This window comes from Dipodomys merriami, unplaced genomic scaffold (assembly GCF_024711535.1).
Source record: "Dipodomys merriami isolate MVZ:Mamm:240054 unplaced genomic scaffold, mDipMer1.0.p SCAF_31, whole genome shotgun sequence".
NCBI classification, from domain to species: domain Eukaryota; kingdom Metazoa; phylum Chordata; class Mammalia; order Rodentia; family Heteromyidae; genus Dipodomys; species Dipodomys merriami.
In genome coordinates this window covers 8,840,703-8,865,767 of record NW_027204604.1, presented here as the reverse complement: position 1 = coordinate 8,865,767, position 25,065 = coordinate 8,840,703, and the positions used below count along the sequence as shown (strand labels likewise).

The 25,065-nt window shown below is 47.1% G+C and overlaps 1 protein-coding gene across 3 annotated transcripts; it reads right to left on the bottom strand.

The window, feature by feature from the left end:
• Positions 1-295: 295 nt before the first annotated feature.
• On the bottom strand, positions 296-24,820 carry Cd34 (CD34 molecule). Of its 3 annotated transcripts, none has more exons than XM_070041596.1 (8): positions 24,669-24,819; positions 14,885-15,070; positions 14,095-14,351; positions 11,594-11,674; positions 3,213-3,363; positions 2,963-3,015; positions 2,334-2,498; positions 296-1,596 (listed from the first exon to the last, which is right to left on the bottom strand). In XM_070041596.1, the coding sequence occupies exons 1-8, from the start codon at positions 24,745-24,747 to the stop codon at positions 1,411-1,413; spliced, it is 1,158 nt and encodes a 385-aa protein (XP_069897697.1). In that variant the 5' UTR covers positions 24,748-24,819; the 3' UTR covers positions 296-1,410. The 3 variants fall into 3 exon arrangements, with proteins under 3 accessions (XP_069897697.1, XP_069897698.1, XP_069897699.1); XM_070041597.1 differs by lacking the exon at positions 24,669-24,819 and adding an exon at positions 24,199-24,289; XM_070041598.1 differs by having other exon boundaries at positions 1,504-1,801; positions 24,669-24,820.
• Between the last annotated feature and the right edge of the window lie 245 nt (positions 24,821-25,065).

Genomic DNA, 25,065 nt, shown 5'->3' with positions numbered 1-25,065 from the left:
TGACACTTTGAGCTGGGGTGGGTAAGGGTCTGATAACAGAGGCTGCCTTTTCCTTGGGAATGCATATTCTAGGGATGCCAGAGTCTCAGTGTGTCTACTCCTGGAAACATCCAGTCTCCATGCCCCCAACAAAGCTGGAAAGGGCTGGCAACGTGAGCCTCACGTCAGCATCCTGGCCTATACCTGTCAGCCCTGACAGGGTCCAAGGTCATCTCTGGCAGGTCCCTTCCCACCCCCACTGCTGATGGAGAGGCCAGCCGGTTAGTCAAACACAGTGAACTGTGCCACAGGAACAGATGTTTCAGTATCACTTTAATTACAGTACTCAGAGACATCCCTTTTTTCTGTTTTTAAATTCTGAACAACAACAAGAAAAATCCACCCAATCCTCTCATTTCTGGAAAGTTCTATTTCCAACCGTCATTGGTTATCCCACCGGAGAGAGAGAGAGAAAAAAAAAAAAAAAGGACCACAAACTTCCACAAACAAGTTTGTGGTCTTTGGGAAATGGCCTGGGGCTCTGACCACAGAGCAGGTAAAGGGGTTTGGAATGGGCAAGCAGAGACAGGAAGGAGCTTGCTGGGGGACTGAGGCTATAGCTCAACCCAGGAGTCGGGGGGCAGCAGGAGGAAGCCATGGAGATTGCCTGTTCAGAAGGGCACAATTGAAGAGGCGCAGCATAAACACATCTGGTCCTGTGGTCCCATTCACGCAGACCAGAGGGGAGACCCTGTGTGGCCCCCGAGAGACCAGCACTGTTTCTAAAATGTAGAGCCCAGATCAGTGCTACCCAGACACCTGTGCTGGCCTTGGTACACACATGGGGGGACACAGGGAACTTGGCAGAACTGGAGAACTAGGCAGAAGTGGGGATGGGGTGGGGGGCTGGGGACAAAATCCACAGTTGGAGAAAGGATAAAAGCTGTGGTTTAAGACAACACGTTTTTCTGGCTATATTATTAAAGGGGAGTTTCACCCATGGAGTTGTTTGGTTTCCCTCAAGTTACAGAAAGAAAGTATCAAGAAGAAATAGTAAAAAACCAAAGCCTCCTTAGAAGACAGTATAGTTTGTAAAAAGCCCACCCTTTCCCCTAGTCATCCTGTAGTGGGGCAGAAGGAAGGGGGGGTCTTGGGTGCAAATACTACAAGGCCATCCACCACTTCCCTTGGCTTTTCTTCACCATGTCCCTCCCCCCACCCAACTTCTGCTCCCAAGAAAACCAGAGTCTGCATTCAGGAAGCTGAATACATAAAGGGCAGGAATCTACCTGCCTCCCCCCAAGAAAGTGGAGGAACAGGAAGAGCCTTGGAGGGAAAAGTTAGGGCATAAGGGAATGTCACCTTCAGCAGAGAGGCAGCATAGAATCAGAGGCCAGGAGAGACCACATGTCACACACACACCCAGCCACGTCACAGCTCCGTATCAGCCACCACATGCTGTCTTGATGAATGGCCGTTTCTGGAGGTGGCCTGGCCGGTGCCGTTCTCCTGAGCCCCTCGGTTCACACTGGCCTTTCCCTGAGCCTCCGGGGAGGTGCCAGGTCCTGAGCTATAGCCCTGGCCTCCACCGTTCTCCGTGTAATAAGGGTCTTCGCCCTAGACAGTGTATAAATAGAGGATCATTATCTGGTCAGCAGGGGTGGGAGGTTCGAGGAGTAGTTGGGGGGAGGGATGGGGGGACAGTGGGAGGTAAGGGGAAGTCCAAGGGAAGCAGGAAAGGGAAGCAGAAGGGAAGTGGGGATGGGGGTGCTGCTGCATGGGAGACTCGTCTCTTCCTGAAGAGTGGTCAGGGCTCCAGCTCCTAGAGGAGAAAGGACAGAGGAAAGGCACCATACAGTGCCGCCACAGGCCCCAGAGAATACCTGGTGGTCCCCCGGGTGAAATAACTTCCCTGGCTAGAGGTCAGGGGTCAAACCTCAGCCCTGTTCTCTCCCCCACCCCCCAACACACTCCCACCCAGAATATTTCAAGAGTGTGCTTTCCTCCTTATCTGTCACCCCATGGGGCCTTTCATATGTAAGCATGGCTCACTTAGTAGCCTATGCTGGTCATGGCCAGGACTCTAGCAGGAAATGTAATGAACATGCGTCTTCTGCCAAGACAGGGAAGAGGTGGGCTATTCCACTACCGCTTACACCGGAAGCAAGACATAACAGATGCCATGCGGCACACGGCTTCCGTTCCCCTTGGGGTCCCAGTGTTTGTGTGTGTGCATCTCCCTAAACAGAGCACACGATTGCCCTTCCAGGTATTTCCTCCCTCTCCCTGACCTCCAGGGACGTCCCTGGAAGACCACTATCTTCCTTCCCTTTGCCCAAGACCTCCACACTGACCAGCCTTTCTCCTGCAGGGCTCCAGCTGCGACGATTCATCAAGAAATAGCCGATGGCACCCAAAACAGCCAGCAGGATTCCTGAGGTGACCAGCGCAATCAGGGTCTTTCGGGAATAGCTCTGGTGGCTCCCAATGTCTTGCTCCATGAATTCTTGGATCCCCAGCTTGAGGACACGGCACAGAAAAGGAAGTCTGTTACTTGTGGAAAGAGAGTTCTAGAAGAAACCTAGCCCACTCCACACCCGAGGATATGGAAGAACACATTGGGGTGTGTGTGTGTGTGTGTGTGTGTGTGTGTGTGTGTGTGTGTGTGTGTGTGTGTGTGTGTGTGTGTGTGTGTGTGTGTACTGGGACTTAACCTCAGGGTCTGTGCTCTTGCTTAGATTTTGGCTGAAGGCTGGCACTCTACCACTGAAACCATGGCTGCCTTTTTGGCCTTTTGGTTGGTTAAGTGGAGATAATGGGTCTCATGGACTTTTCTGCCCAGGCTGGCTGGAACCCATACTCTTTAGATCTCGGGAAGGACATCTATGGAAAGGACGAAATACGATCCACTTCCTCCTCTACTCTATCAGCTCCCCTGACCCACTGTTCCCTCAGAGACCCACCATCCCAGGAGTGAACTTACCTTTTTCAAGTCAGACTTGTTCTTTTCCAGAAGCTGGAGCTTGCCAGAAAGTTCTAGAATGAGGAAACAGAGGCTGCTAAATTGACAAGCTAGAGCAGCCCACGCTACTCTTGAAGAAGCTTCAATGGTCAGATTCCCTCTCAGCCAAATTCTCCTCCCTGGAGACCCGTGGTCTCCACCTATGATTTTCTTACCTCATCTCGAACTTGAGCCCTAACCATGCTCTAACCCCAAACAGGTGTATCCTTACCTGTCCTGTTGGCCAAGACCAGCAGGAGGCACTGAGGTTTAACCTCAGATTGGGCAAGGAGCAAGGAACACAGGCCAGCCCCAGCCCCAGCCTCTTCCTTCCCACACAGTATCTGGATGAGGTCCTTGCCTTTGTCCTTCTTAAACTCCTCCTGGGAAGACAGAAATGGAGAGCAAGAGATGAAATTATTAGTATCCCTGAGTTGTAGTCGAATCTCAGATAGTAATTCCAATGAAAACTCACACCATCACCCCCTTCTCCAAGAAATCCTTCTTTCTAAAATTCTACCTGAAAAAAAAATTTCGGCTAACCATATGCATGCAACGATGAGAAACAAAAATGTTTAAAGTGCCCTCGATACCAAAATGTGTATCGATTAGTATTTAAGACATCAGAGAACAAACTTGGGAAAAACAATTATCTTGCTTAAGAATTGCCTGTGCACACATATGCTATTCAAATTCAATTCAAAAGGAATTACCAATGGCAGGAAAACATTAATAATACAATAGTAACTAAGAATGCTTTGTTCCAGGTTACAAGAACCCTGAACAATGACAAGCAAGCCAAAGATGTGAGAAGTAGAGAATATATCTATGTCTCTAGGTTCAGTGGCGCACAAAGGGCTTCTTCCTTCCCTCCCTCTTACTGTCCAACCCCCCACCACCAAAAAAAAAAAACTCATAGAAAGCACTGCTTACACCAAAATTGTGTTTTTGGTGGTGGTGATGGTCATGGGGCTTGACTTGGGACCTTGGCACTGTCCCAAGCTCTCTTTCTTCAAGGCTGGTGCTCTACCACTTTGAACCATAGCTCCACTTGCAGTTTTCTGGTGGTTAATTGGAGACAAGAGTCTCACAGTCTCTCCTTTCAGGGCTGGCTTTGAACCATGATCCTCCTAAGTAGTTAGGATTACAGCTTCCTAAGTAGTTAGGATTACAAGTGTGAGCTACTGGTGCCCAGTTTTTGTTTGGCTTTTCCTTCCTTCTCTCCACTGAAAACACGGAACTAAGTTTTAATGAAGCACATAGTTCTACCCAGGTTGCTGACTAGGACTCAAAGATGATGAACTCTGATCACTCTATAAAAAACCAGGTCCCATGGACTGGGAAGATGGCTCAGTGGTAGAGTGCTTGCCTTGCATGCTTGAGGCTCTGGGTTCCATTCCTCAGCACCACATAAGCAGAAAAAGCTGGAAGTGGCACTGTGGCTCAAGTGGTAGAGCGCTAGCCTTGAGCTGAAGAGCTGAGGTACAGCGACCAGGCCTGGAGTTCAGGCCCCACAACTGACAAAAAAAAAAAAAAAAACAGGTCCCAGGAAAGGTATGTCATAGAAGTGTTGGCTCTGCCCTTCAAAACCTGGTTCTTACGTCCCCAGGATTTATTCCAGCAGCCTCTAATCCCAGTGGCCTCTGCTGTGCAGCTAAAACTAAGATGTTCTCCTCTGTCCAGATGGCAGATGGCAGAGGAAATGCCTGCCAGCTCCGACACTTTCCTGTTAGGGGAAAACTGCTAGGGCGTGCGTGTCACAGTCATCAGACCCGAGCCTCCGTGTAGGAGAAAGCTTCCTGTTTGTGGACAGGACTGTGGCTTGTGGCAAGGGCAGAGGTCCTTCTGGTTGGAAAGGTGCCTGGGTATTTTCCTACTGCTGAGACTCAAGGCAGGAAAACCCAGGCTCCTTTGCTCTCAAGGTCAAGACTGACCTCAAGCTCTCACTGGAATTTGAGGCAGCCCAGGGAAAATACCTATACTTGGACGAGGCCAAGAGAGCATGACTGGCCGTGCCAGGTCTCAAGGACATGAGTCCAACAGTAGCCTCAAAATTGCTTTTAAGGCCGAGTTCTAGTGGCTCACACCTGTAATCCTAGCTATTCAGGAGGCTGAGATCTGAGGGTCGTGGTTTGAGGCCAGACCGGGTAGAAGTCCCTGTGAGACTTTTCTCTCCAATTAACCACTCAAACAAGACGTGGAGCTGTGATTCTAAGTGGTAGAGCACTAAGCCTTGAATGAAAGAGCTCAGGAACAGCTCCCATGGCCCAGAGTTCAAGCCCTACAACTGACCAAAAGAAAAGGTAAAGGTTATAAAGAAATTCTCAAGTCCCTGCTGATTCGTCCCTCAGGAAAATGGCCAGTTCTACAGACTTACCTAGTAAGGCTTTAAAGGTTCTTCTGTGTCTGGAAAAATCCTGCTCTTTAAAACAGCATTTGCAGTAGGCAGTCAGCTATGACCAAGCCATGCATCCCAGGAGAACTAGGTAGACCTCTCTAAACTCAGCTCACTTGGGCAAGCCTTTTAAGCTTCTCCATGGCAAAACGCACTCCCTCCCAAGTACCCGGCCTCTGATGAAGGGAAAGAAGACTCCTCTGAGATCACTCTATGGCTTTGACTCGTCTCTGGGTGAAGCAGACAGAGGCAGAGGGTTCTCACAGGATTTAATGTACTCAGACAAAATGCCACCTTCCTCCACTTGCCCAATGCTAAGCGGTGCCCTGGAAACCTCCAGGCATTCTGACATGTTTTGAGCCCAGAACTAAGATGCCGTGTGAGAAACTGTCAGTGGGGAGGGGTGGTCCACTATGTGCCTATCATGGGCAGGGGTGGGGATGGGGGTGGGAGGGGCATCTACGAATTCCATAGGACCAAATCCCTCGGTTTGCATGTATGGTAATTAGAGCTCTTCACCTCTGCCTCCCCTGTCTCCCACAACCCTAGGAGATTTGGTGATTGTGTGAGGTAATGTCTAGAGAGAGAGAGAGAGAGAGAGAGAGAGAGAGAGAGAGAGAGAGAGAGAGAGAGAGAGAGTGTGTTTTGGTACTGGGGCTTGAACTCAGGGCCTGGGATCTGTCTCTTAACATTTTTTTCCCTCAAAGCTAGCACTCTACCATTTGAGCCACAGCTCCATTTCTGGCTTTTGGGTGGTTCATGGCATCTCACACTTTCTTGCCCAGGCTGGCTTTGAACCACAATCCTCAGATCTCAGCCTTCTGAGTGAGTAGCTAGGATTACAGGCATGAACCACTGGTGCTTGGTACCTCTTCATTTTGTAGGTGAAGAGAATGAGACACAAAGACCATCTACCAAGTGACTATCACAAATCAAAGTCTATGACTAAGGACGACTCTGGCTTGAGGTTAGCAGAAATGTTCCAAACCAGACTCTCAAGAGTAAGCTGAACATTACGTAAGAAAGGCACAGGGAACGGTGTGAATGTGTTTTGTTCTCCTAACTCAATATTGCTCCCATGGCACCCCCCCCCTCCCGGGGAACCACCCTGAAATTCTCCAGCTCATTCTGCAGCCCAGAACCTTCAATCTCCCAATCCCCCGACAAGTGGTAGGCCTAACTTCCTCTTAGCAGATAGGCCAGGGGACTTGCTCAAACAGTAAGTTCTAGAGACAGACCTGAACCATAAGCTCCAGAGCTGTCCAGGGACCTGAGACCCTGCCTCCACCTATTACCCTACTTAAATCCTTCCACCCCTTCCCGCATTACACCACCTGTCTCCTGACTCTCCTCAGGTCACTATGGTATTCCTCTTCAACTTTCCATTAAGGCTGATCACTGGGTGTTGGTGGCTCAGGCCTGTAATCCTACCAATTCAGGAGGCCCGGATCCTAACAGCGAAAGGCACTGGGGTGGGTACAGGCAAGGTAGTCAAGTGTGTGAGAGTACACGCCATCTCTACCTTATTCATGAGGAGACATGTGCCATGGGTGAAGGCAGCCTTGTCTTCTGTAACATTTTCCATCTGCTATTCACTAGAACTTTGAAAGTCATGTGTCGGGTCTGTCAGGTTCCTCAGCTATAAATGGTTGTTGTGGTGACTGAAGAGATGTATGGAAAAATGCCCTTGGGAGCATAACATGCACTGGAAACATGGCAGCTATTACTGCTGTTATGAATAATCACAATACCCAGACAGCTGCTGGTGGTTCATACCTGTAATCCTAGCTACTCAGTAGGCTGAGATCTGAAGATCGTAGTCTGGGCAGACAAATCTGAGAGATACTTCTCTCCATTAAGCAGAAAAAAAAAATCCTGGAAACAGAGCTCTGGCTCAAGTGGTAGAGAACCAGCTCTGAGCAGAAAGCTAAGCAAGAGCTCAAGGCTCCCAATTCAAGCTCCAGTACTAGCACGTGTGTGTGCGCACATGCACACGTGTGCACATACACACACACATACAAAATCACTCCCCCCAAACAAAAAAAAGGTAATTGTACTTATAAACTGATTTGAATTGAAGCCCCCTTGTACAACTTAAAGAAGGAATCTTTAAAACACACACACAATACCTTCATACATTATCTAGGCTCTATATTTTTTATCCTACTTTGTCTTACGGTTACTGTCCTTTCTCTCTAACTGTACTCTAACACGACCCCTGTAATGTGCTCATGGAGCGGAGGTTCACATTACATAATCTTGAACTCAGATTGCATTAATCATACCACCAAACACATAACACAACTCAAGAGATTCGTTCAACTTAACACTCCCAACTGGTTGGGCCGCTACTCTGGACCCCTCCCACCCCTCACTTAGTTTCTTGGATGGAATTCAAGGCAGTCCTAACCGCTAGCCTCCCACACTGGAATCTCATTGCCTCAGTGAATTGTGTTTGGGCTCAGAGAGGAGAGCAGGTGGATCCTGAATAAAACACAATGCTTACTCCGGATGGTTGGAATAAACATCCTCCCCCAGGAGACCCTGTGGGCAAACATGGTGGGAGAGCTGGGAGGGGGGACAGCAGGCAGGAGGAAGCCACAGCCTGAACACTAGATTCAGGAGACTCAGATTTACCAGCTCCCTGAAGACAACTTACTTTGCCAAAGGAGGAAAACCATCCAAGCTTTCTAGAGTGGCATTCTCACACTTCCACCGTCCAACCTTCTCTGTCCATTTTTTTTTTAAGGCACATCAAGCACTGGAATCGGGGATGGGACAGACGAGAGGAGGCATTTTTCTTTTTCTTTTTTCTCTGGGCCTGGGCTCTGTCCCTCAGCTCTTCAGCTCAAGTTGAGTGCTCTGCCATTTGAACCTCAGGGCCACTTTCGGTTTTCTGGTGGTTCACTGGAGATAAGAGTCTCATGGGACTTTCCTGCCCTGGCTGGCTTTGAACCATTGTCCTCAGATCTCAGCCTCCTGAGTAGCTAGGATTACAGGCGTGAGCCACAGACGCCTGGCTCACAGTAATGTCATCCTGTTTGCTGTGGGCGTATGATCTGAGGATTGAGGTTTGAAGCTAGCCTTGGCACAAATCTGTGAGACCTTTACCTCCAATTAACCAGCAAAAAAATAGAAGTGAAGGTGTGGCTCAAGTGGTAGAGCACCAGCCTTGAGTGGAAAGGTCAACAGAGAATGAGAGGCCCTGAGATCAAGACAATTCTTGGAAAGAGAGAGAAAAAGAGAGAGAGGAGAGAAAGTGGAGTCCTTGTACATTCACTGTTGGTAGAAACATGAAATGGCACACTCACTATGAAAACTTATCATACTGAATGTGGCCATTCATTGATAGAGTGCTAGCCTGGCATGTGCTGGGTTCCATCCCCAGCACTGTAAATGGAACAAAACACAAACCAGTAGGATAGTTCCTTAAAAAAAAAAAGAATTAAAAACACAAGATGGGCACAGTGCTTATCTACTCTCTGGGAGACAAGTATTGGAAGGATCATAGATCAAGGCCAGTCTAGACAAAACATTCTTGAGATTCCTCCTCCATTTCAACCAATAAAATTCTGGGTGTGATGGTGTATGCCTGCCTGTCATTCTAGCTAATTGGTAAGAGTAAATAGGAGGATCAAGTTCCAGGGGGCCTGCATGATTGTACCTCTATGTGGTACACAGTCAGCCAGCTTCATAGAGACAGACAGGAAGAAAGACCGTGGATGCTGGAATGTGGCCCGGGGAAGGGCTAGATGTTTGATAGAAAGTTTTAGAAGACACAAAGAATCCTGTAGATTGCCAAAGAATGTGAATGGAGTCAGTTCTACTGAATTGTACATTTGAAAATGTTTAAGACAGTACATTTTATGTGTATTTTGCCTCAGTTAAAAGAACGTATACACTTGATGGATTCCCCTATCGAATAGGTATGGGAGAAGAAAATAATCTCCACAGTTGAGGAACTATTTGGCGTACCGTGACCACAAAACCTAAATGAAGCAGACATCGAGTGCAGCAGAGAGAATGCAAATTGGACCTGGGAAGACCCTGTGCTATGTGCTGGGTCTAAGATGGGGAAATGGATGCATAGATGGCTAGAGCATCACCTTCTCCTCTATGTAGAGGTGAGAGATGGGAGTAGAGGGAGAGAGACTGGGATGCAATGTCTACGGACGGAAGGCATGAACAGAAGACAGGCTCCCTGACCCACCCAGGGGGAGGTCACACCCTACAGCCTTGCAGAATGGGAGTCCAGAGCGCAGAGGCTCTCCTCTCCCATGTACAATGTGATGATGGGCAAGTGCTAAATGCAGGTGGGTACCAATGTGACCTGAGTACTACAAGACATTATGTGAAAGGGAATGCTAAAAAGGGAACACCAAATCCTTATGCTCCTCATTAAGTTGTGGGAAAGGCCCAACTCTCCCATCACCAATAACTCAACACCCTCCGACACCGAAAGTACAACTGCAAGCTGGGCATGATGGCTCCCATCTGTAATAGCAACTACTCAGAAGATGGAGATCCAAGGACACACTGTGCCCCCCTCGTCCCCCCAAAAAACTCATACACCCCTGTTTCAACCAGTGACTGGATGTGATGATACATGCCTGTTATTCCAGATACAAGGGATAAAGAATTTCAATCCAGAAAGCTTGAGACCCTACCTGAAAAATAACTAAAGCTAAAAAGGGCTAGGAGCGGGGCTCAAGTGGTAGAACACCTGCAAGCCAAGGCCCTGAGTTCAAATCCTAGTACTGCTCTCCATCCCAATTAGAAAAAAAGAGAAAGAAACAATCTTTCTTCAGCATAGGCTAGGGGGGTGGGGGATACTGCCATCTTCCCAATCATCACTCATAAATCCTAGCAAAACTCAAGGGGATGGGCACAGGTTCCCACTGTGGCTCAAAAACCATGATGAGACAGGAAAGTTATTTCCGGAGTAGCCCTTAACTGGTTCAGTGACAGCTTGGAACCAACAGGTAGAGGGTAGCTAGCTCTAACTAGGCTCATGGATTTAGCATTCAGGCACAGGCCCACGTGATGCCCAAGAAACTAAATCCTGAAGATGATGGGGTGGGGGAAATGATCATTTTGCTTAGTTACAATTAACCAGAGGGTTTGACAATTTTTTCCCTAATGAGGAAGCTTGAAAATGAACATAAGAAACTCACAGGGTGTTGCTTGTTCGCTGCCTGTTTCTATTTAACTGCTTTTGAGAACTGCATTAGGTTGCTCCATTCTGGGTCACCATTTCTGTTGTTCCTAAATTCCCTAAGTGAAATGATTCTTCTCTGTATAATTCTGAAAGATTTGTAAGGCAGAGAGACCCAGCTGATGCTTGGAAGTAATAAACAGTAAAATGGCCAACTAAGTAACTTCTTTACTGACTGGTAGACTTGGAGATCTATGCATGTACATCTTTTACTGGTTTCCCTTAAGTGGATTCTTAACTTGCAAGAAAATGTTTCCTTGCTTCATATTACTCTTCTCTTGCCCCTTCCCCCTTCCTCTAGAGCCTTATTACTTGCAGGAAATTGGATTTACTGAAACAAAGCAAAAAGGCCTTCTATCCTCATTAAAAATGAATACATTCTTACTAATGCAGTAAGAAACTGAAACAAGACATGTTACTAGCTACAAAGAACAGAAAAACATGTTGGAAGATAACAGGGTAACTTTCTTTAAAAACTAAAAGAACCAAAGCCAGCGCTGGTGGCTCATGCCTGTACAGTAATCCTAGCTACTCAGGAAACTGAGATCTGAAGCAGTTCAAAGCCAGTCCTAGCAAGAAAGCCTGTTCACTTATCTTCAATTAACCACCCCAAAGTCAGAACAGAGCTGTGGCGCTAGCCTTGAGCAAAACAAACTGAGGAAGAACACCCAGGACCTGAGTTCAAGGCTCAGTAACAAACCAAAACACATGCCTGACTAGTTTATATTTAGAGACATGAGAAGGTCTCTCTTAATATAAAAACAAACTTAAATCTCACACCAAATAACAACACATTTAATTAAAATAGGTTTTGCCTTTTTTGCCCACCAGATGGGGCTTCTTACTCCCTAAACCCAAAGCTTGGTATTAGAAGTTACAGAAGAAGCCGGCTACACTTGCAGACCCCTGGTACAAGTGCAGCCTCATGGAAGATGACTGGAGGAAGTCCCAGGGCTTGTGGGAAGGCAGAGGAGGAGAAGGGAAGTGGAGGGGGAGGACTTACACAGCTGGAGGTCTCATTTAGCTCCAAGCAGATTCCCTGTGTCAACCTCACTTCACGGATGCCAGAGCATTTGATTTCTCCCTGTATCAAAACAAAGCAAAGCAGATAGGTAAGCATCCCTACCTCCTTCCCACTTTGGTCTCTGTGAAATACTCTCTTCAAAAATATGGTCAGAGGAAATGAGGCTGTGGCTCAAGTAGTACAGCTCTAGCCTTGAGCTGAAGAGCTGAGGGACAACACCCAGGCCCAGAGTTCAAGCCCCACAACCAACAAAAAAGAAAAAGGACAGAGCTGGGTGCTGGTGGCTCATGCCTGTAATCCTGGCTACTTAGGAGGCTGAGATCTGCAGCCTGGGAAGGAAAGTCTGTTATACTCTTGTCTCCAATTAACCACCAGAAAACCGGAAGTGGTGCTGTAGCTCAGCGTAGACTAGATTTGAATGGAAGAGCTCAGGGGCAGCGTGCAAAGCCTGAGTTTAAGTCCATGATCCATGATCGACAAAAAAAAAAAAAAAAAGAATTTTATAGTTGGTCAGAAGACTAGAGATTTTTAATACAAGTTAAAGCTATCCATAACCCAAAACTCCAAAACACAAAATGTTTCAAAATCTTATACTTTTTTGAGTGTCAATGTGATGCTATGAGTGCAAGATTCCAAACCACTCAAAATTATGCACAAAATTATTGGAAAATATTGTAGAAAATTGGCCTCAGGCTGTGTATATGACATATATAAAGCTGGACGCTAGTGGCTAATGACTTACGATCCTACCTACTCAAGAGGCTAGAATCTAAGGAACGGAGTTTCAAAGCCAGTTTAGGTAGGAAACTCCATGAAACTCCTAGGTCCAATTAACTAGCAAAATCCCAGAAGTGGAGGTGTGGCTCAAGTCGAGGTATGCCAGCCTTGAGTAAAAAAGCTAAGGGACAGTGCCCAGGCTCTGAGTTCAAGCCCCAGTACTGTCTCTTTCTCCCTTTCTTTCTCTCTCTCTCACACACACACATACACACACTATACATAAAACAAGATGAATATTGTGTTTTAACTTGGATCTCATCATACTATTTCATTATGCCTATGCAAATATCCCAAAATTAAAAACAAAAAATAACCCTGAATTCCAAACCACTTCCTATCCCAAATATTTTGGGAAGGAGTGCAGCTATACTGTTTTCCTCCATCTCTCTCTCTCCCTGTCGGGTAATTAATCTTTCTGCTACAAGGCTGGCTTTGTAGACAAGTAGCTATTGCAATCTTGATAAACTATCAGTTTGGATACTGGAGGAACAGGAGAAGACCTTTTCCTATTTGGGCTGTTTATCCTGCTATCCACTGCACACTTGTGGAAAGTGTGCATACAGGTAAAGAGGCAGCCAGGCAGGTCTTGGTGATACCATTTTCCTCCTGGCTCCAAATATTTCCCAGATTCTTACTTTGGCTCTTTAAAAACAGAAACCAGACAGACCCCTCATGTCTGGCCTTAGGCTCCACACCCTCATATTTTCTGCCTTTCATGCTTCAGGCTGCTGACAGCCCCAGGCCTCAAGTCAGTGAAGATCAGACTGAGCTCACTACGCCTTTGTGCCCAGAGCTCACCTTGCCAATGATGTTTTCACTGCCATTCTAGCTCTGGCTTGCACACCCACCAAACTCGCTCAAGCGGATGGAACACTCTTTACCTCCAGTAAAAAGAAGGTAATGGATAATAAATACTCCCCCAAAGGAAATGCTGCCCTAGTCAAAGGGATTAGAGAGAACCACAGAAAACTAGACGGATTTCTAGGACTCTTCTTTACTTCTGCGCCCCAAAAATGCAATACCCAAAACACAGGCTAGCCTTAGCATATGACTCTACCCTCTCCTCCCTATTTTATTATTTTTTGTGTGTGTGTTCCAGCCCTGGGGCTAGAACTCAGGGACACTCCGTGAGCTTCTTTTGCTCAAGGCTAGCACTCTACCATTTGAAGCACAGCTCCACATTGGACCTTTATTAGGGGGGGGGTATAGTTTATTAGAGATAAGCAACTCACAGACTTTCCTTCACCAGGCTGGCTTTGAATTACAGTCCTCAGATCTCAGCCTCCTGAGTAGCTATGATCATAGTAATGAGCCACCCCACTGGTGCCAGCTTATATTGTTTTCTTTTTCTTTTTTTCTTCTCTTTTGGTGCCAGAGCCTTCAACACTTACTTGGCATTTTTGCTCAAGGTTGGTGCTTTATCATTTGAACCACACCTCTAGTTCTGGCTTTTTGCCGGTTAAATGGAAACAAAGAGACTCTTGGATTTGTCTTCTTGAGCTAGCTTCAAACTGTGATCCTCATTATCTCAGGCTCCAGAGTAGCTAGGATTATAGGCCTGAGCCACCAGTGCCCAATGACTTCTCTTTCTACCCCTCCTAGCAATCCTCAATACACATTCCCACGCAAAGGAGAGCCTGCTGCCTACTTCCGATGTGAGAAGCAAGCTGCCTTTTTTTTTTTTTTTTGCCCCAGTCCCTTACCTTGACAGAGGCAGGAGTAGGAAAAGATGGTGTGTGGAGCTCAGAGGGTGACGTCATCACAGGGCTGGTGCTACTGGGCGAGTGATCCGAAACATTTACAGGTGGAAAACTGGGCTTCAGGGTCATCTCTGAAGTGGACATGTCGGCCGGGGTGGTAATCCAGGGGAGGGTCGCAGAGGTCTGTGACTTGACTGAAGAGTCTGTGTTCACAAGGGCCGGAGGAGTCGCAGAGGTAGATGTGAAGTTGACAGGGTTCTCTGAAACAGGCCAAAACACTGGTGTTCCTGTGCATGCACACAAACACACGTTCTGCACAGAGCTAGGACTTATTGGTTACTGCAGCTCCTACCTGACCAAACTCATTTCAAGTCAGCTGCTGGAATCGTAGTGATGACCTAAGATTATTCAAGATGCCCTCTGGATTCTAAACTAGATGAACTAGATGCTGTTCCACCCCCCAGAGACTACCAACAAGAGACCACCGAGATGAGCCTGGATCCATCATCTTCCTTCATTTGGAAGAGATCAGAGACCTCGATGGGGTCCTCATCTGAGCCTTCTTTATGACCAGTTGGGTCAGCTGGGTCAGCGGAGAGGTGCACAGAGAGACAGCTGCCGATGCGCCAGCCCAAAAAGTCACCACTGGTGGAACCAACTGGAACTTACTTTAGCATACTAGTATGATGCCCAAACAACAAATGCAAGGGCCCGACAGGGAAGTCTGCTAGCATCCTAAATGCTCTGCCCAGGCACCTGCCACTCTGCTCTGAACTTGAGCAATTCTCTTTACCTGATGTGGCTGTTGTGGTCTCATTGCTGTCCTGAGAGACAGAGTGGTGGAGGCTGGCATTTCCCAGGGTACTTGGCTCTGTGGTGCTCTCGGTGGATACAATTATAGGACCAGTTGAAACTGTTTCCTGGGTGGTTGACTTCATGGTGCCAGTCGTCAAATTACCCTGCTCAGCCAACCCGGAGGCTAGAGGGAAGCAAGGAGGGCAAGTAAGAACAACCTAGAGGAGCTTCATGGCATCATGGGATTCAATGTCAACGTCAGGTGGACTCTAGAATAGTCTCTGCTGCCCCAGCAATGGAGCAGAATAAAAATATCCCCCCCTAGCCATGTGTAGTGGCTCACACCTGAAATGCCAGCTACATAGGAGATTGGGAAGAGTGAGGTCCAAGGCCAGGCTGGGTAAAACTTAGTGAGACACCCCCTATTTGAACAAACAAGTGACTTACCTTTATAATTTTGGCTACCCAGGAGGCATAGGCAAAAAGCAAGAGATTCTATCTGAACACTAACTAGCAAAACAGGGCCAGGGGCATGGTTCAAGTAGAATAACACCCACTGAGCAAATGCTAGGTCCTGAGTTCAAGTTGTGGTGCCATCAAGAGAATATTCTCCTGAAGAATAATTTAAATTTTCGATTATCCATTTTTTCTAAGGAAATAGAAAAGTAAAAGTAAATCTATAAGCATGTGTCTATTATAATTTTATTTATAGAAGGGTAAAATTACAAGCAATAAAATGAATCATAATAAGTAGCATAGTTATTCATAGGCCCCAATCATTACTTCTTAGAGGGAGAAGATGCCCCATATAGATGTGCAAGATCCCAAGAAGAGACAGGAAATGGGCTGGAGTCAGCATGCATCTCTTCCTGACCAATCACAGTGTGCCCTGAATTCCAAGGTTAGAGTTCTAGGTAACATGAAGGAATGTTTGTCAAGTAATAAAGATTGAAGATAACCTATTTATCCATTAGTTGGCCTGAAGTGTTTAGGCATACAGGAATGAGCCTTTCTTGTACCCTGGCCTTGGTCCCCGTAAATATTAAGGATGGGCTTGTTTGCCAGAGTTCATACCTAGAGAACGAAGAAAAGCCCCAGGACATCCTAGAACTAAATTTTCCTGGTTGACCTCTCCATCTGTATTTTTCAGAGATTTCCTAACTAAAAAGCAACGTAGAAGGAAAATTTCTGTTTTCCTCAACATCAAATGGAGTCAGATTTCCAGCTTCAAGTCAAGAATGTGTCTCCTAAAGTGACTCATTCCCCCACATCTACCTTTCTCCACAGCTTGCTATAGGCACACTGATATTACCAATGAGTGCAAATAATCAAACGTTAGTATTAATATCAATAGGCTGGTGCTCTCGAGCCACAGCTCCACTTCTGGATTTTTTTTTTTTTTTTGCTAGTAAATTAGAGATAAGAGTCTCACAGACTCTTTTGCCCTGGGTGGTTAGGAATGGTGATCATCTGATCTCAGCCTCCCGAATAGCTAGGATTATAGATGTGAGCCACCTAGCGCCTAGCCAAATTCTACACCTTTAAGTAAGTTGCTTTTAAGTAAGTTGCTCTTACCTGCAATTAGCCATCTGGGGCTCTTGATTCCCTATTCACCATGCCCAGAGTAACAACTGACCTTGCCGATGCCTGGCTAATAATAATATTATTCATATGAAGCGGGGTGGAGGGAAGCAATGATATTCTTAACTCCATCCTAGAGATGGATAACCTAAGTCATCAAGGTGTTAGCCAAGACCACAAGGGGGTTGAGGTTTAGCTGAGTCTTGAGTCAGCATTTCCGTGGGCTTAGAGAGTCAATCAGAAGAAAACATAGAATCCAGTGAAGTCTACTTCCTTCTTTAGATAAGAGCCCTGCACCACTGACTATGAACAGGGTACAGGTGTTTATACCATTAGGTCCCAGAATGAAAAGGATTATGCTCTTAAGGCAATTCCCTTGGAAGTTCCTCTTGGATGGACCTCTTTCTGCCCAGACCCTCCCTGCTTTCCTCAAACACATCAATTCTTGGGAATCCCATCTGGTCCAGCCTGGCCCTGCCCTTTTCCCTCTCCAAAGGAAGCTGTGCCTGACTGAAGTGATGTCATGCGTTTGAACCCCCTCCCCCGAGGGACCTCCTTCACCCAGACAAACACTTTTGAACTTTTCCAGATGTGAAGAGAGGCCTGATGTTCGCTCTGAGGTGCTTGTTCCAGAAGAATGAAGCAACTCTGGGTCTAGGCCAGCTCCAGGCCTGCTGGGGACAGGCTCCCAGCTGCAGCAGCCAACTCCCTCTCAGTATTTAGCCAAGCACCAGGGAAGATGGGGTAGCAGCAGCTATCTGCCAAGGAGAAGGGGGATCCAATCTCAGACTCCTGAGCTGAGCTGAGCTGAGTGAGCAGAGAAGCTGCTGAGACCCTGGAGAAACAGGACAAAGAAGAAGGGCAGAAAGGCAAGTCTAAATAGACTAGACATGGATTCCCACACAGCCAGGGCACACCATACATAGCCAGTGCCCTGAGAGCCAGTCCTGACCTAGGCACTAGCACACAGGACCTCACTGATTGATGTCCCCAGGGATCCTTTTACAGAGCTTATGTGGAGACAGTCTTGGAAGAACGCCATCCTAAGGGTCAAGACTGACCACAGGTCTCTTTTTATCCGCTCCTCCCATGCACATCCATGGTGTAGAACCATCAAACACTAGCCTTTCTTGGTCTGAGCTCTGATCTCAACTCCAGAGGGGAATAAAAGCAGCCAACAGTGAGAAGCAGAAAGACCAGGATGAAACCTCCACTCTATCCCCTGCTAGACCAACTTTACTCCCAGCCCTGCAGAGAACTGCACTGCAACTCAGAGCTGTCTTCTGTTGTTTACTGCTCTGTCCATCCTTATCAACCATGGCAGTGGGAGGAAGGGCTCTATCTAACCCTAGCTGTCCTATATGATTTGACTCATGCATGAACTTAGAGAGGGGAGGAGAAAGAGAGTCCAGTCCTTAAAGACCATGAGAATTCTGTCAAAGTAAAAACTGACGCAGTAAAACTCAAACCCTAAACTTAGAAGAACTTCATCACAGGCTTTTTATTTTTTTGGTTGTTTTTGCTCATAGGCCATTCTAATAAGCTTGGCTATTTTGATATCCTGGCTAATAAAAATTAGAAGCCAATAATAAGAATTAACAGCTGAAAACTAAGTAACCAAGATGAATGGAAAATGACAGGAAAACAAAGCCACAGTGGTCTGGAGTCTAGTCAGTTATGGTAGGAGTAGAGAGACGCACCTTAATGGATGCTAATGATGTTACTGAGGTACTGAGGTACAGCAAAGACATTATTCTCATGATGCATTTGAGTCATCAAAAGTTGAAGTCCTTTGGGGAGGGAGACTTCTAAGGAAGCAAAGGTATGTGCAATATATTTGGAAAAGATTCCTACCTACAATTAGTAAAGGGAAGATTCTTTTGGTCATTAAAGGGGATTTACAAACCCTAAGGGATTCAGTAAGTTATTACCCAAATAGTTAAACCCTCATAAGAGGCTGAGTTTTCCTATATGTGCTCTTATTTTTTTTTTACTGACATCCTTGAGTTTTCTCTATTTCATGATCTCCTAGCCCCCCAACTCCAATCCATCCATCCATCCATCCATCCATCCATCCATCCATCCATCCATCCATCCATCCATCCATCCTTCTTTCCCTCGGGCAGAAGGCATCTGCCACCACAAAGTAAAATATCAGAACACACAGCCTTAATGATGGGAAGGCAGAAATCACTCAGAAACAGACTCTGACCACACTCAGATGCTTCCCTCTCACTTTCCTAACCATGAGGTCAACATGGCTAAGAAATCAACGTGGTGAACTAGCCAGGAAGTAAACTCTCTAACCTCTCCCTCTCTAGTAACATAGGGATAAAAGCAGACCCTGCTTCCTAGTTGTGTTGAAGAACAAAGGAGGTTGGGAAGTGTAGAGCAGTCTGTCTGGTACTGCTCAACACTTTCAGAATAGACCCCTTCCTTGAGGCCCCTTCCTTTTGTCCCCAAGAGCTGAGCGCTTATCTCTCTCATTCATCTGGCACAAAATCGCACATGCTGTTTCCTCAGGATAGGTCTAACTGTCGGCCTGGGTTACAGCATACATTTCTTGAGTGTTAGGCCCATTCTTCTACTTGTGCGTTTTGCACGGGACACTTAGCAGAATCCTGGGATGTCAGGATCAGTAGCAGTAGGGAACAGCCCAGTGGGTGTAGAACAGCCACATCTAGGTATAGGCATTTCCTTTGGATGCTCTGCTTTAATGTTAGGGAGGGCCCATGTAAAGACAGCCAAGATTCTAAGAGTTCCAGAAACCAAGTGACAATGCTGAGGGCCTGATGTTTGTTATCACATCAAGATCAGAGAGGGCAAATGATGGCTATTGGAACACATCCCAGCTGGGAGCTGTTTTTGTACAGCTAGTCAGCCAAGCATCGTTTTTACATTTGTAAGGGTTGAAAATAAAGACAATGTAGAACATGAATCACAAACAATAGATGGTCTTTCAAGCCTAAAATATTTATGATCTGTTCCTTTTATAAGAACTTTGCTGGCCTTGAAAAATTAAGAAATTGAGTTGAATAAATAATTTTAAGATCCACTTCACTTACAGTGTATGTTGTATTTTTTTTAACCTTCACCACCAATGGCATATAAAGCCTGTTGTTTAGTCCAACAAGACAGCACAGGAACCAATTGCTGACTTTCCCTGGGTTTTAGTGTCATTGCAATTTAAGTAAATCTCCCAAGAGTTTATAATCTATTGAAGCCAACTAGAAAAGTCTTTAGGGATTTTCATGAAGGACCAAATTAAACCTGTAACAATCCAAAGAGTAGAATTTGAACAATGATTACAAGTTATAAGAAGGTTAATTTCACTGCAAAAGAAGAAAAGAATTCATGTAATTTTTTTATAGGATGAACTGCTTCAGGGGATAGCTGAGCTACCCGCATTCTCTGGGAGTATTTCGGGAGCATCTTTGTTAAGAGGTACCTTTCACCTGTGATTTTTACATGAGATTAAGCCCTGTGGGACTACCACAAAAGCTCATGCCTTCCTTAGCTTTTCCAGACTAAACTTAGGTGTGACTGTACACCAAGGTATAGCTGGCCCAAGTGTTTGTGGTATACTAACAGCCCAATAGTTATTAGTCAGGGATTAGCTAGTATCGTGAGGTTTTCTCTTCTCCTTCTTCTATTTTCCTAAAGTTTTTGACTCCTAGATCGCAGCTCCATGCTTCCCTCTACTCAATATGGTACTACCGTACCTTCAGCTAGCCAAGCACCTTTGTCCTTCAGTCTCTCAAGAGAGCCACTCACAGAAGCCTAGTGTGTGTAGGCAATTTCTATGTGTATGTGTGCCAGTAGTGGGGCTTGAACTCAGGGCTTAGATGTAGTCCCTTAGCTTATTTTACTCAAGGCTGGGACTCTACCACTTGAGCCACAGCTCCACTTCTGTCTTTTTGGTGGTTAATTGGAGAAATAAGAGTCTCACAGACTTTTCTGCTCAAGGTAGTTTCAAACTGTGATCCTCAGATCTCAGCATCCTGAGTAGCTAGGATTACAGGTGTGAGCCACTGTCACCCAGCACTTTTCAGGGAAGGTTAGAGAGCCTGGAGCAACATTACAGGGAAGCACCAAGGAAACACTAGCACAATTAATATTAGTCACCATTATACTAATGAATTCATATTAAGGAATCTCTTTGGCCTAGTCTATTCCACTGTTCCTCTACTTCTACAAATGTCTCTCTCCGCCTCCCTCCCTTCTCCATAGTCCGGAGCCCTTCAGCCGTTTTGTCTCTTAGCCCAGCCAAACATAAGGTTCCACTTTATCAAACTTGCCATTCGGCCTCCTGTCTGCTCTAGCACATCCAAGACACGTTTTCTTAAGCAATGGAGCAAGCTACCTAGAGATGCTACATGCTAGATTTTTTTTTTCTTTTTCTTTTTCCAAATCAGGAAGGGGCAGACTTCCCAGTTAAGCCAGAGGCCTTTTCCTTTGTATCTGAAGGGAAGTGATTCATTCCAAGTCTGGATCTAGAGGGTATGTGTAGGGAAGGTCACCTTGCTATGCCCCCCTTCTTGCTTTGGCTCTCCATCTTCTCCAGGAACGTGTCTCTCTCCTTTCTAGCACGCAGGCAGGGCCCTGGAGACTAAAGATGGTAGAGGATGTGTTTTCATTTCTTAGCTCAGAAAGGAAGAAATTGTTCTCATTTGGGAAGTCAAAGCCCAAAACAAATATGGAAATTCTGTCCTGGCCACAGTGAGAATTTTCTTCTGGAGGTGGTGTTTTTTGTTCTTCATCCATACCTTCCTATGTGTAGTTGGCCACACTGCAAGACATTTAGTTGATGAACCAAAGTCCATGAGATGGGCAGCCCCAAGGACTCAGAGTGGAGTTAAGAGAAACACTCAGCCCTGAAAGCAAGCCCAGAGCCTCCAGCCCAGAATCTAAAGGAAATCAGGCAATGTGGTGTGAAAGAGTGAAAAATTTATTCCTCTTTTTAAGCTGCTGGGGTTTTTTTTTTTCCTTTTTCTTTTAAGGACTGGGTGCCTGAGTTTATCAGCTGTAGTTGGACACTTCTTGCCCTGAGCATTAGGGGGACAAAGGCTTTGGTAGACTCAGAAAAAGAAGGAGACGAGGATAAGTGAATGAAGGGGGGGCGGGGAAGCTAAAGGGATACACAAAGGAGGTCCCAGGCCTCTGCCTGTTTTATCAGTCACACAGGAATGCTGCCCAAGTTGTGCATTTACAAAAGTTTGTACTGGCTGGGCTGACCTGACAAGGGGGGAACCACTGAATTAGTCAGAGGTCCCCAAGGCTGCTCCTCCTCCATGGCCATGTGGCAGAGTCAAAGGGTGGAGTCCTCTCCCCTCTGGAAAATATCTGATAAGATTCTTTCCCCATTTCTTCCCCCCCCCCCCTTTCATGGAACCCAGACAGGATATGGGTGTGGGGTCGGCAGGCATGAAGAACCCAAAGGAAGAAAAGGAATGTGACCCGGGCAGCCCTAGAGGGTGTTGTCAGAATGAGGGAAAGGGTAAGCCTTGGAGGAAAGATACCCTGAACCTGATAAAAAGGGACCCTGTAATTACCACCCAGCAGCTGCTGCCTGGTGGTCCCTGGCCTCCACCTAGACTCTGGTTTCTGATTTACTCACCCTGAAAAGAGAGCCTAGGTGTGGTTGGCTGGTGTGCCTTCAATCATGTCAACTTCTCACCAAGATGGAAAAAAACACAACTTTCCCAGCACTTTGTTAGGGCAGTGATAAGGGAACACTAAAACTTCCAGTAATAATAACAATGCATTTTTGCAATGGCAATGGCCTGTTGATAGCATTTTGAAGTGTAGTCACTCATTTCATTTAGCTCATAATGCATTCCAGGGTAGAACACAACTCCTACAGAAAGAGAGGGGGGCGGGTGAAGAAAGAATGAGAGCAAGAAAGGAAGGGAGGGGAGGGGAGGAAGGAAACATTAAAACCCTAGAAAGCTCTTGGGAGTCCTAGAGCAACAATTGGCCCAATTAGTCTGACAAGATTGGAAATGGGGATCCATGCCTAAGAGACAGAGACACAGAGAGACAGAGAACATCTCAAACCCTAGAAGACCTAGAGCAACAAGTGGCTCAAGATTAGAAATGAGCCCAGACATTGGTGGCTCACACCTGTAATCCTAGCTACTCAGGAGGCTGAGATCTGAGGATCGAGGTTCAAAGCCAGCCCAAGCAGGAAAGTCCGAGACTCTTATTTCCAATAAACCACCAGAAAACCAGAAGTGGCGCTGTAGCTCAAGCCATAGAGTGCTAGCCTTGAGCTTAAGAGCTGAAGGACAGTGCCCAGGCCCAGAGTTCAAGCCCCACAACCAACCAAAAAAAAAAAAAAAAAAGCCTGAAGTGGAGCTGTGGCTCAAGTGGTAGAGTACTACTAGCCTTGAGCACAAGGGTCAGGGACAGCACCCAAGCCCTAGTTCAAGCCTCAGGACACACACACAATACTACTAATAATAATTATTTCTAAAAACATTTTGGAAATGGAAATCCCTGCTCTACCCTTCACCCCAAAGCGGAGATGTTGATATTCTCAGCCAATCTGCTCAAAGTTGTATTGTTCCTCTACTCACACTGCTTCAGGCCAAGAGAAGGTTGATCTGGGCTCACCCAGGAAATAAGAAAAGGATAGACAAACTCAGCCTGCGCCACTCAATTTCAGGCTACCCAGGCTGGGCAGGTCCAGGTCCCAGAAGAATAGAGAGCATCTGATATGGACATGAGCGCTAGATATTTCTCTGGGCTATGAGGGTGCAGGTTAACACCTGTTATGGGAGGCCTAGTGTGCACATCTAGGCTGCCAAACAAGTCAGCGGAGAGCCTAACTCCGCTTCCTCCAGCAGTTGCCAGCTGTCTCCAACTGAGGGGAACCCAGAGGAGACCTGGAGCAAAGATACCCAGCAGGCAAGTTCTAGTTCCTCTGCAGACATGGTGGGTGGCCTTTAGGACTCAAGAGAATACATGGATCAGGAGCCCCAGAGAGCTAGAAGCAAGTAAAAGCTACTTAAAGCGCAGCGACAGAATATGTAGAATATGGCTCACACCTGTAACCTTCCTTAATCTGAAGACAGAGATCTGAAGACCCTGATTCAAAATCACCACAGGCACTAAAGTCCATGAGGCTTGTATCTCCAATTAACCAGCAACACAAAACAACACAACCACAAAAAAGACAGTAGTGGAGCTGTAGCTCAAGTGGTAGAGTGCCAGTTGAGCAAAGAAGCTAAGTGACCAGAATGTGAATTCAAACTCCAGTACCTGCACTAAAATAATGAAAAAAGATGTAGAATACTAGCCTCCAATGAAAGCAATTAAGCATAGTTATCGAGTGCCTATTACTTTTTTTTTTTGCCAGCTGTGAGACCTTTTGAGGTAGGATGTGTGGGTGAGCGAGAAGTGTTCTGGCCTGTCCACTCGCTTTAGAATTTGGAGGTGAACAGGGCAAGAAGATGCCAGTGTAACAAGTTTGAATACGCGCAGGGATGAGGAGTTGAGCGCAGAAGGCCATGTACCTGGGAAACCACCCCCACCTTCCCCTTCAGTAGGGTGGGTGAAGCGCCTGCAGAGGCGATTCTAATTTACTGTCCTAACTTTCTAATCCTCAATGCAAGAACGGACTGTTCTTCATTCCAAACTGTTCCGCTCACCTAGCTCGGCCTTCCTCCCGGGCCTCAGGGGCGTGGGACCCCGCGTCCCGCCCTGGTTGGATCCGCTGACCCTCCTTACCGTCCACGTCTCTGGGGAAGGTGGGCGCCTGGGCCCTGCCTGGCCCGAACCAGCTCCAGGCTATTGCTTTCTGCATCAACTAGCAGCTACAAAAACTTTCCTGCTTCTTTCCTCCTCCTCCTCCCCCTCCCATCTCCTGGTTCTGGCTCCAACTTTGCGCTCAGCACCTTTGGCAACGCAGAGATCCTGCCGTTCTCCACGCACACGTCATGTCAGCAAACCAAATCCGTCTTTCCACGTTCCCGCCCAGGTGGCTTCGCCTCCCACCGCCACCGATTCCCAGGTGTGGCGCTGGCCCCCGGGGCCGAGGTGCAGCCCTGCGCCGCAGTGCGTGGGATCCCTCCCGATCGGCCGGGTTTGGGGGCTCAGCTTTCACCCCCCATCCCCCCCCAGCTCGCCCTCTCCCTCCGGGGGAGCTAAGTGGGGCTGGCGCGGTGCGCGCAGCAGCGTGGTGTGCGGTCCATACTCACGCAGCAAACTCAGCAAGCAGAGCGCGGTCCAGCCCCGCAGCATCCCGGGCCCCGCGCGCGCGCCCCTGCCGACCAGCATCCTTCCCGCGCCGCGAGCGATGCACTGGAGTGCTAGCTAGACGACCGCGCAGACCGGCCGGGACGCGCTCCTCCCGCCCCCCTCCGCCCGGGAAGGGGGGGGGCTTCTTGCTTTTTCCCCTCCCCTCCTCCCTCCCTCCTCCCACCCTCCCACCCTCCCTCTTCGGGCAAAGCCGGCCCCTCGCCTTGGCTGCCACTAACGTGAGCTTCCTTGGTTAGTTCCCCAAAGGCGGAGGACGGGAGGAGGGAGGCTGGGGTTGCTGCCGCCGCCGCGTGGTCGAGGCCAAAAAGGGTGGATGTTTTGTGCGGCTGCAGACGC

Excerpts from the sequence above, each read along its gene's own strand:
- Cd34 (XM_070041596.1), bottom strand. The coding sequence starts at position 24,747 with ATGCTGGTCGGCAGGGGCGCGCGCGCGGGGCCCGGGATGCTGCGGGGC. Across the intron at positions 3,016-3,212 it reads GGTCTTGGCCAACAGGACAG|AACTTTCTGGCAAGCTCCAG; the intron begins GTAAGGATACAC and ends TCCTCATTCTAG. Across the intron at positions 2,499-2,962 it reads ACAAGTCTGACTTGAAAAAG|CTGGGGATCCAAGAATTCAT; the intron begins GTAAGTTCACTC and ends CGTGTCCTCAAG.